This window comes from Brachyhypopomus gauderio, chromosome 7 (assembly GCF_052324685.1).
Source record: "Brachyhypopomus gauderio isolate BG-103 chromosome 7, BGAUD_0.2, whole genome shotgun sequence".
NCBI lineage: Eukaryota > Metazoa > Chordata > Actinopteri > Gymnotiformes > Hypopomidae > Brachyhypopomus > Brachyhypopomus gauderio.
This window is the reverse complement of record NC_135217.1, coordinates 14,327,925-14,338,231: the sequence shown is the minus strand read 5'-3', so window position 1 is coordinate 14,338,231 and position 10,307 is coordinate 14,327,925. Positions and strand designations below refer to the sequence as shown.

The window sequence follows — 10,307 nt, the reverse complement described above, 5'->3', positions numbered from 1 at the left end:
CGGTAACAAATCTCATCCTATATAGTTTTACTACTTTTAGGTGCCCATACTTACTTCCACAATGCATCAATATTCCAAGTACTACACAGAGTCATTCACTGCGTATCTCATTTTACTCAACATAAATGGAGGCAGATCTGCGCTTGTTCATACAAAACTTTTCCCTGTATGAAAATGGTATCAAAACAGTTCAAGGCAGCTAAATACAAGCTAGAATGTAGCTGGAAATTTTGACAAGTTCACCGTTTCCGGCATTGCGCCAATATAACATGCATGAAATGTCAAAACATGAACTCCAATGATGAACATATTAAATTACAACTATAATCATACATGACTCTAATATTAACTTTTGCCTCATTGTTTTAGGGTAAGCGCCATCTACTGCTCAAACACACTTCCAAAAATAATGTAAAAGGTACAGTTCCAAGGGCAAGTTTCAAGCCTCAGCAGTGAACATCTAAACACTTCAGGAGAGAGCCTGGTGGAATGTGTGGCCAGGGTGAACATTCTTGAACAGCAGATCTTCCAGCATGTGGGGAATACGTTCTTTACTCTCTTGGGAAGAATAAAACAGTGATGAAGCATACAGCTGGCTAGATGAGCAGGTAAAAGAGGACCGGGACATGATTATAGGACAGGACTGATGTTCCTCAAGAGCAGAGCATAAAAATATCAAGTGGTGCCGTGTACAAACCACTTTACACTGTCATTTTAATCCAGAAGAGACAGGAAAAGTACAGTTTTTCCCTTAACGTTATTGTACATCCTTTCGAGTAAATACAACATTTGCAGCGAGGAGCCTTGGTACTTTACTTTGTTGGTTACTGACATTCTAGCCCTCTTGTTCAAGCAGTCGCTGCCGTGTCAGCATTACAATTTCGTCCATAGTCTCTGGTTTTAAGATGTCCTTGATCTACAAAAGGACAGATAACACATTTTTTAGGACGTAGTCAAGGACATTCCCTCTGTATGGCTACAGACACAAGGTGCATCTTTTTTTTTTTTTTTTTTATAAAAAGACAAGCAGATCAGGGAATCAAACTATTGGAAACTTCAGTAGTTTGTAATGAGGGTTCAACTCATAATGTTAGGCCAAGGACATGGAATTGCACAGTACCTGGTGTAAGAGGGAGGATTCATAGCAATAGAGCACAGTGGTATCATAGAGAAGCACTTTATGGGCCGCCAGGGCAAGAATGCAGTTCCTCAACCTAGAAATGACCTCTCGATCTGGTAGTGGGACAAGCTGGACCAGAAACAGGCAAAACAATAGTGATTCTAATCAAAGAGTTATGCCAAAAACACATGGCAATACAAGCTAAAATGCCAATACACAGAGCTCATATGAGTTATTTTATGTCTGATGTTTCCCTCACCTCCAGGCTCGTGAAGTACCCTCCTGCTTCTTCGTCTTGCTGCCCTGGTGTGGGGTACAGCCAAATGAAACCATTGTTGCCGAGTATTATGGAAGCCCCACATGGCAGATTATGGAAATGGGTTTTCTGTCGCTTCACAAGAGAGGGGGACACTTGCACCAATACACCCTGTCCAAGCTACATGGGAAATGAATACAAGGAAAAACACCAATGTTGGTTTGCACATGTGATGTTCATTTACAATTACTTAATGGGGGGGAATTATACCAAATATGGACTCTAGTGTATTCTGCCTGTGATCTAAGTTAAAGGGAAGCCAGTAGGTGCTGTTCAAACCTTGCCGTACTTCAAGCTGCGTGTGTGAAGGGACAGTGCACCATCTGAAAATACAGACTGGACCTCTGCCTTTAACAGGTCAAGGAAATCCTTGTACAATAAGGAGCAATATGGTAGCAGTGAAATAGGGGATTTACGCAGATTCATTTAAGAACAACTGAGCATCTTTCAGGATACACTTATCAAGTCTCCCTCTTGAAGATAGTCCCTCATGGCAAGCTCATCCTCAGCACATCGCCTCCTCTGAGACAAGATCAAAGTTTAGTAAGCAACTTTATACCAGTTGCTATTGTACAGCAATATAACTCACAACTCTTACTAACCCACAAGGCAGACCAGGAAGGTTTATACATTAAAGCTATAAACGATATTACATTTTGTGCTACATTCCACTAGACTGAACCACCTGCAGAGTCTCTGTCCATTACCCCATCCCCCTTGCTTGGAATGTTTTCCCCATTCAAATCAACTATTGCTGTAATAATAAAGCTGAAGTGTTCTTAAAATCAATCATTTACAGCAGCTTTAATATAAAGCATAAAGTGTCTGCTCACCAACTCTCCTCCCGGAAGATTGACAGAAGACAGAAGCAGTACGGAGTCCAGTCGAGAGTTGGTCTCCACTTTCCAACGTTTCTGCTGAACCTATAATTAAAAGGGATACTTCTCAAGCTCCATTATTATTATAGCAAAAATATATATCAAGAACCCTGTTCACAAACCTCTGTGATCCTGCCAACTATTACATCGCCAACTTCACCATTATACCTGAAAAGAAAGACAGTAGAGGATCTAATTATAAACTAATTCACTTTTTCACTGAATGGGTGGGGAGCTCGCTTACCTTGTTTTGAGGGGTCTCACGCAGATGAGTTTGTTAACTCGTTCAACCTCCCCAGCCACTGAAGCCGTTAGCTTCTCGTCATCCATGTACGTCCCATGCCCCCTGAAAAATGCAATAACAAGAAGATAAATGATTTAACGAGGACGTTGTGCCAGTCACTTTCGATGGTTCCGATTCCGGGTAGAATCGATTAAAAAACTTAAGTACAGTTACAATTGAAGAGACCCTCCTAACATGCATCTATTTGTTTTGGTTTTTCATTTCAGCACTAAACGATAATGATTACGTTCAGCAAACAACGGAAAAATGTAAATATCAATCAGCTAGTTAAGAAGCTAACAATAAATGATGATCATGATTACCAGTCGGCGAATACAGAGAATGCGTAATTACCTCATAAAACCTATGTCGGATGTGATTACATCTCCAGGAACAACCAAATGTTTACCATCCGTACTGGAATAAGCACCTGCCAGAGATATTTCTTTTCGAACAGTCGGTAATCTCATATCCACAGCCATGCTTGCGCGCACCCATGTGATTTTTTTGTAAGACGTTCTTGTGCTTCTTCGTTAATATACTGCCATCGAAGTGTTATTACTGCCACCTGCTGTTTCTGAAGTGTACATTGGAAACATAGGTCAGTCACTTGATCCAGCGTGAACACCTGCTCCTCCACTTTTGCTTGTTTAGGTACATTCATACAATATTTCCTCAGTTCCTTTATCTAACGCTTTGGGTCACTTGTGAAAACAGCTGTGTGCCAAAATACATCTGGCAGTTGTAATCACGTCTTGCAATAGCATTTTACAGGGATGTGGATTCTGAATACAACCGTGACATCAGACGGGAAATAAAAATAAGCTGGTATATCACTATTTCATATTTCACTTCGAAATGTCACTTACTTCACTACAAAATTTCTTAATTCCGTTCTTGAACTTCAGACACAAGTTATTTAAACTTTTGTGAATACTGAAACATATAGATAGATAGATAGATAGATAGATAGATAGATAGATAGATAGATAGATAGATAGATAGATAGATAGATAGATACATACTTTATTGATCCCGAAGGAAATTTATATATAGCTTACTGCACTGTAAAATGTTTTCGTTTGAATTTAACATTAATACAAATGTTCATTGTTTTATATTTTACCATATGGTGGTGCGATGCAGTAAGCATTCAATTATGTATGGTGTTCGTTGGGAATGATTCATTTGGCTTCTAAAGCTAGCATAGGTTATGACAAGCTTTGTGAATGCAGGAATCACATTTGTTTGATTAGTGGGCTATGTATGTGAATCGGAGTCAATTTTACAGTTACTGGACGCACATACATATGCAAAAGAAAAGCACGTTTTTAAGGGAACAAAATTTCAGATTCGACTGAAACCCTGCTAGATCCTGATATTTATCCGATCATCTTGTAAAATACTTAGGCCTACTAAAAATAATCTATAGCATGTGAAAGGTTTTACGTGCCCGTTTTTTCGGATGTGCTGTTTGTCGGCTAACAGCGCGCCTGGTGTTGGGGGCGTGGAGGAAGATCATTGGACAAGGCTGGAGAAGTTCATGGAGTTCACACACAACAGTGGATAATTTGTATCTTAAAACTGAGGAGGTGTCGACGCACTTATCACGAAACCATTTTTGAGTTATAAAGTATTGTCGTCGGGCATTCGGCCAGGATTACATTGTACTCGAAAATATGTCATCGTCAAAGGCGACAGACTTCGGCACAGCGCTTTGCATTATAACCGGGGCTTCAAAAGGTCTGGGTAGGAGCTTGGCTAAAGAAATAGCAGGGCTTTTAAAATCGGGATCAGTTCTTCTACTTGTTGCTAGATCTGGAGATAAGCTTCAAGATCTGCAGGACGATTTGGTCTCGTCCGAAGCTGGCGGAGCCGGTTTGCAAATTCGCTGTGTAGTGGCAGACCTGAGCCACAAAGAGGGAGTGGAGAGCGTTGTAAGACAGGCCAAAGATATTTCATGCTCTGACATCGACCACCTACTGCTTTTCAACAACGCAGGTGATGATCAATTTAAATGTAAAGTAGAATGTTCTTCCTACAGCCTGCTTAGCGTTAGCTCGGTGGCGCCCATTTACATCATAAAATTATGTAGTCCATAGCCTATATACTTTATATGCTTATGTGTACTTATCATAAGATTGTAATTTATAATTGAACGGAACACAAATTTTTGACTTCCATTAAAATGTAAATCATAATGTATACTTTAATGTATAATGTAACTTTATTTAATGTAACTTTTTGAATCGCCCACATTTCACCTCCCGTAGCCTCCCTTGGCGATGTGTCGCGGTTCGCACGAAGTTTCACCGACATGGACGACGTGGACTCCTACTGGTCTTTCAACGTGAGCTCAGCGTTGTGCTTGACTGCGGGGATACTGGGGGCCTTTCCGCATCGCATCGGACTACGGCGCTGCATAGTCAACATCAGTTCCGTATGCGCTGTAAAGCCGTACGCCTCCTGGGTCCTTTACTGCAGTGGGAAGGCTGCGCGCGATATGATGTTCCGAGTCTTGGCTGAGGAAGAGAAGGACCTCCGGGTTCTAAACTATGCCCCAGGTAGACGTGTAAAACACCTGACACCAGGGACGTAACAAATGGGGGTGTGGGTGTTTCAATACTTCCGTCATATTAAAAAAATAAAACGAGACTAAAATATACTACGCATGCCATGACATCGCAGAACACACCCACTAGTGCCTGACATTGTCACATATTATGTATATGACAAATCAGCATTCGAAATTAATTGAGGCGGCCAGACGTGGGCTTATATTAGAAGCTCCACATTTTTGGAGGATTTCGTATAGACCTCGTTTGTATAGTATATCTTAATGATCACCAATAATCGCTGCTTATCACATGGGTCTACCTTCAGCTGAACAGTAGGTCCTGCAGTGCCACCTATTTGTTTTAATCTCCATTGTATTTTCCCAGGCCCTCTCGACACAGATATGCTATTGCAAGCCAGGACGACCACGGCTGACACCAAACTGAAGGACTTTATCGCAGCTATGTACTCTGATGGCCATGTGCTCACTTGTGAGGAATCTGTCAGTAAGCTAATAAAGGTGTTGCAGGAGGATAACTACCCCTCTGGAGCTCACGTAGATTTTTTTGATGTGTAAGTGCAGTAACAACAGAAATGCACTGATTAGAAAAGGACCAATACTGAAAGCAGAAATTGTAGTAGAAGTAGTTTAGTTCTTTGGTATCAGTGATGCACTGTGTTGTATCTGTTTCATTCCATGGCTGTTTTGAAGTGGAGTGTTTGATCAGTGTGATGCTGGTGTTCCAATGGCTGTATTGTTAAAGGAGCTTTGAAAAGTTTGAAAACTGTACCTTGGTGTAAATATTGTCAGTGCTGTTCCTAAATTAGTGAATGTGCCTGTCACATGAAAATACATTTAAATCAGTGCTTGACCATTTTGAATTTAAAAGTTGAACACAATGAATTTAAATGCACTACTATGGCCTTTTCAGTGACATCAGGCAAGAACTACTTCAGGGTTGCCAACTCACGCAATGAGCGTGAGACACACGCATTTGACTGTCTTCACACGCTCACACGCCATACATCCGATTTCTCACGGTGAAAAAAAATGTAGTTTGTGTAGTCAACAATTTACATTGCCCCCCCACCCGTCAACAATTTTCACTCCAATTGATCTTGAAATGTTGGCAACCCTGCTGCTTTACAGTACAGATGCTGAAGTATATGTTTCTTTCGATCTCTAACTCATTCTTATCCATATGAAATGGTAAAATACCTGTTCATCACACTGATGAAATATTCCACTTCAAATCCCAGCTATAATGGATCTAGCACATTTTGACAGTATCAGCTATGGAAAATAATTGTAAGACCTAATATTTCATGATCTAGAAATACAGTTGAAAATTATATATTGCAAATTACAAGCCATAAGCCTTCTATACTATTTTCCATTTGTTGCTGATAATCATTACTCTCATTATTTTGTTACTGATAAACCTTGTTCTCATTATTTTGCATTATTTTTCAATAATTTCCTAAAGGGCATGTATTCAGCAGTAATTCTATAAGCTACATCTTATTTAAATGGACAATAGGCTCCCATATCCAAAGAATCCAGTTACTGACTTACCAAATAACAGCAGTTACTTGGTCCAAAAAGATTAGTCAATAATGAGGCGTGTAAGAGCTGATCTCCACACTGTATACACCCCAGTGCAGCTGAACTCTAAATACAACAGCTGTAAATACATATGGATTAGAATTTACTTGTAACAAAAAGGAAAAGAAATGTATGGCAGTCTGATGGGTGTGGTTATAGATTAGTCCACTAATGTATGATGGACACTGGGGGTATAATAAAATGTCTGTCTGTCATTGTGGGTGTTTACAATTTCCTTTTTCTAAAATTTGTTTGAAAATAATTTTATAAATAATGGCCTTATTGTTTTATTTTGCTGCTTTGTTAAACACATAGTGCTTGTTATATACAGTATATTGAATTGCATCTCAACCTGACCAATCCAACACGCAGCTGTACAATCTGTGGATACAGTTCATTCCGGGTATGAGGTTACCCCATCAAGATGCTTATTGCCTTAAGATCACTTGATGGTTGTGTTTATCAGATTTCACACTTTGCTACTGTAGGCTAGTCTGTACAGTGTTTCTGTTATGGATTTCTTATGTTATTAGTTTTTGTTTAAAATCTTTCTGGCAATTAAATCATATCAATGGAATTATAGTTGCAATTTTTTTTATTTTGAATGGTTCTACAGTTACTGTTTCCCAATTATTATTTTGCTAAAATAATACAGATTTATTGTATATTCATCACTTTCATTGTAATGGAAATGATTATAAATGACACTGGCGTGAGAAAAAGAAAATAATAAGTTATCACATAAGTCAAATCACATATGGTTTTATTTTCATTCCATGGTTCCCAGTCCATGGTTCTCAGTTACCTCATCTTCATAGTCAGTTACAGCACAAGACCTGACTCTGCATTAACCAATAATAGGAATCATTGTGGCTACATGTTGCAAGCGCTAACATGCCACAACATACCACAACAACCCTGCTGTGTGAGATAACTCATGTTTTCAAAGCCAGAGATACAGAGTACAGATTAAATGTCTATAAAGAGCATTCCAAAGCCAGCGACCTCTTAACTGATTTAAGGTCAGTGCCAAGGATGACTTCAATTTCATGGCACAGTGTTATCCCTGCACCTAACAGCAGTCAGGGTACTGTAATCATGTGGTTTATCATCATGAGGTTTATGCAATCTTCCATGGATATGCCTCCCAAGACTATTACTGACCCAGTGCCAAACAACATGATGGGTCAAGGCAACATAATGTTCACAGCATCTCCCGGTTCTTTCACGTCTGTCATGTTGAGTCCTGGAGGAGTTGGACTACCTGTGAAACCTGAATGGGCTACAGCTTCATACTGGCATGCAATGCAAAACTACAGTACTGTAGAGAAGAATCAGCCCTTTTGTGCAGTTGTCTTGCTAATGTCACTTCCATTTGCACCAATGCAGGTAAAATTTTTTCACAATTCCATATGCTTTTTAACCGGACAGATTGATATCCCTGAAGTTTAAGTGACTTGGTGGATGAAAGGGATGAATGTGTGTGGGTGTATACGTATGCGAAGAAGAATATGTGTTTAGGTGTATGTGGATGTCCAGACCGGCTGCTCTCTGTGGTGGGGGTGGTGGGGATCTGGGCTTGGATGCAGTGACGGAGAGGGCTGCCCCCGCAGTCTCCCCGGGTCGACCACTCCCTGCCTTGCGCCGGGGGGGGGGTTCAGTGAAGCTCAGTGCTCAATGGACCATTTCCTCTGGTCCTACGCATTACCACCCACCCACACACACACACACACACACACACGCACACACACACACACACACACACACACACACACACACACACACACACACACACACACACACACACACACACACACACACAGTCCTTGTACATTTAGGATCCTGGGGGGCAGGCATGTTACCCAAAGGTTGATGAGGTGGGCCTGCTGCCTTGGTTCACCCGTCTCCTCACCACTGTCTGTCCCTCAGTTTTTACTGCACCTTAGACATTGAGGGCCTTTGAGGGGACGGTGTGGACAAAAACTGGCCAGTGACCCGGGGCTTTGCCCACGTCTGTACTAGCACCTGTCCCCTCAATTTTAACTACACCATAGTATCACACACTACCATACATGCATATACACCAACACACAACACAGCACTGGGGGTGGAGGGGTGGGAAGGCCTTCCTTCACCCGTTTCCTGCTCCCTGCCGGGGCGGGGGTGGGTCGCTAGAGTGGGGCTGGGCTGGTGGCGTCCTGGAAACTACTACCGATCCTTGCTGGTCCAGCCATTTGCCCCCGCCGCGGAGGGTGTGTTAGTTTGGATAATGTGTGTCTTTGTCCTTGTCTCTTTTTGTATAGGTAGATGAATGAGTACATGTTGGGGGGAATATATGGGTATGTGTGTATATATTGGGGTGTGGGCACATTTGGGGGTGTGCCCATGTGCGCAGGAGTGTATTTGTGTGTGGTCGAATGTGTGGAGGAATTTATGTTGGGATGAATGTGTGTGTAGGTGTATATGTGTGAGGGTCTACGTGTGAGGGTGAGTTTGGGGGCACGTGTGTGTATGTACATGGGGATGGGTGTGGATGTGTGCATGGTAGGGGGGTATATAAGGGGTTGTGTGGGTGTATAGGGACAAATGTATATATGAGTTTGAGTGTATGAGTGAAGACGGCTGGTTCTGGGTCGGGGGCTGGTCAGGCCCGGTCCACTCCTGGCTGCTCCCCTGTGGTTACTGCTCCACTCCAGAGGGAGGGCGCCTTGGGGTTCCGGGGCCTGGCCTGGAGCTCCGTCGTGGGGGCGGTTGGCCCGCTCCCCTGGGCGGTTGTGGTCCAGGGTTAGGCCTAGGCATCCTGGGGGGGGGCTTTCCTCTGGTTCCCCTGGACCTGGGCTCCTTGGCTGTGGGGGCGCTGTCCGGGGTCTCCCTCTCCCGCCTGCGGGAGTCACTGGGAAGTGCGGCCCTGGGACTCCACTGCTCCTGGGGGGGCCGTGGGCGGGTGGGATTCCCGGGTCTTTCTCCGCCTACCTCTGCCCTCTGGGGGAATATTGTCGCAGCTTTCTACCCTTGCTGGCAAGTACATTCTATACATTTATCCTATGTTGCACTACTAGGTTACACGTAAACACACTCACACATACACATACATCCCAGTCATTTGTGCTATATGTCTTGGGTACACTTTCTGATTTATTTTGCTCATTCGTGGTCATTCGAGCTGGTTGTGTTATTTATTTATTTATTTATATATAATTTTTTCCCCCCTGCCCTTCTGTCTTTTCCCTTTTTATTCTTTCTCTCCCCCTCTTTTCTTGGTCCACCTAACCCCAATAATTATCACTTTGCATATTGTTATAATTGTTATAATTGTCATTTGAACTGTACATAAAAACAAAGTTGTCCTCCAAAGATGGGGGGGTGGAGGTGGGCCACAAGAAAAAAAAAAAAATGACTTGGTATTATTATTGAATGATTGTATTGTCATATTTTTTTTGTGTATTGTTAACCTTCAATACTTATTGTAACATTGTATTTGTAAGTATTAAAGATACTCTTTCCTTTTAAATGTTTTTCAAATATCTAACAGATTTCAAATTAAGTTT

General features: G+C 41.9%; 2 protein-coding genes across 2 annotated transcripts; one reads left to right on the top strand and one right to left on the bottom strand.

Moving 5' to 3' along the window:
- Positions 1 to 94: 94 nt before the first annotated feature.
- exosc2 (exosome component 2) lies at positions 95 to 3,151 on the bottom strand. Its single transcript, XM_077011983.1, has 9 exons — positions 2,952 to 3,151; positions 2,559 to 2,660; positions 2,437 to 2,482; positions 2,270 to 2,359; positions 1,893 to 1,958; positions 1,716 to 1,784; positions 1,380 to 1,556; positions 1,121 to 1,249; positions 95 to 916 (listed from the first exon to the last, which is right to left on the bottom strand). Exons 1-9 carry the CDS (start codon positions 3,077 to 3,079, stop codon positions 836 to 838), a joined length of 888 nt encoding a protein of 295 aa, XP_076868098.1. The 5' UTR covers positions 3,080 to 3,151; the 3' UTR covers positions 95 to 835.
- Positions 3,152 to 4,083: 932 nt separating this feature from the next.
- Positions 4,084 to 7,336, top strand: spra (sepiapterin reductase a). Its single transcript, XM_077011984.1, has 3 exons — positions 4,084 to 4,598; positions 4,871 to 5,161; positions 5,540 to 7,336. Exons 1-3 carry the CDS (start codon positions 4,277 to 4,279, stop codon positions 5,728 to 5,730), a joined length of 804 nt encoding a protein of 267 aa, XP_076868099.1. The 5' UTR covers positions 4,084 to 4,276; the 3' UTR covers positions 5,731 to 7,336.
- Positions 7,337 to 10,307: the final 2,971 nt, after the last annotated feature.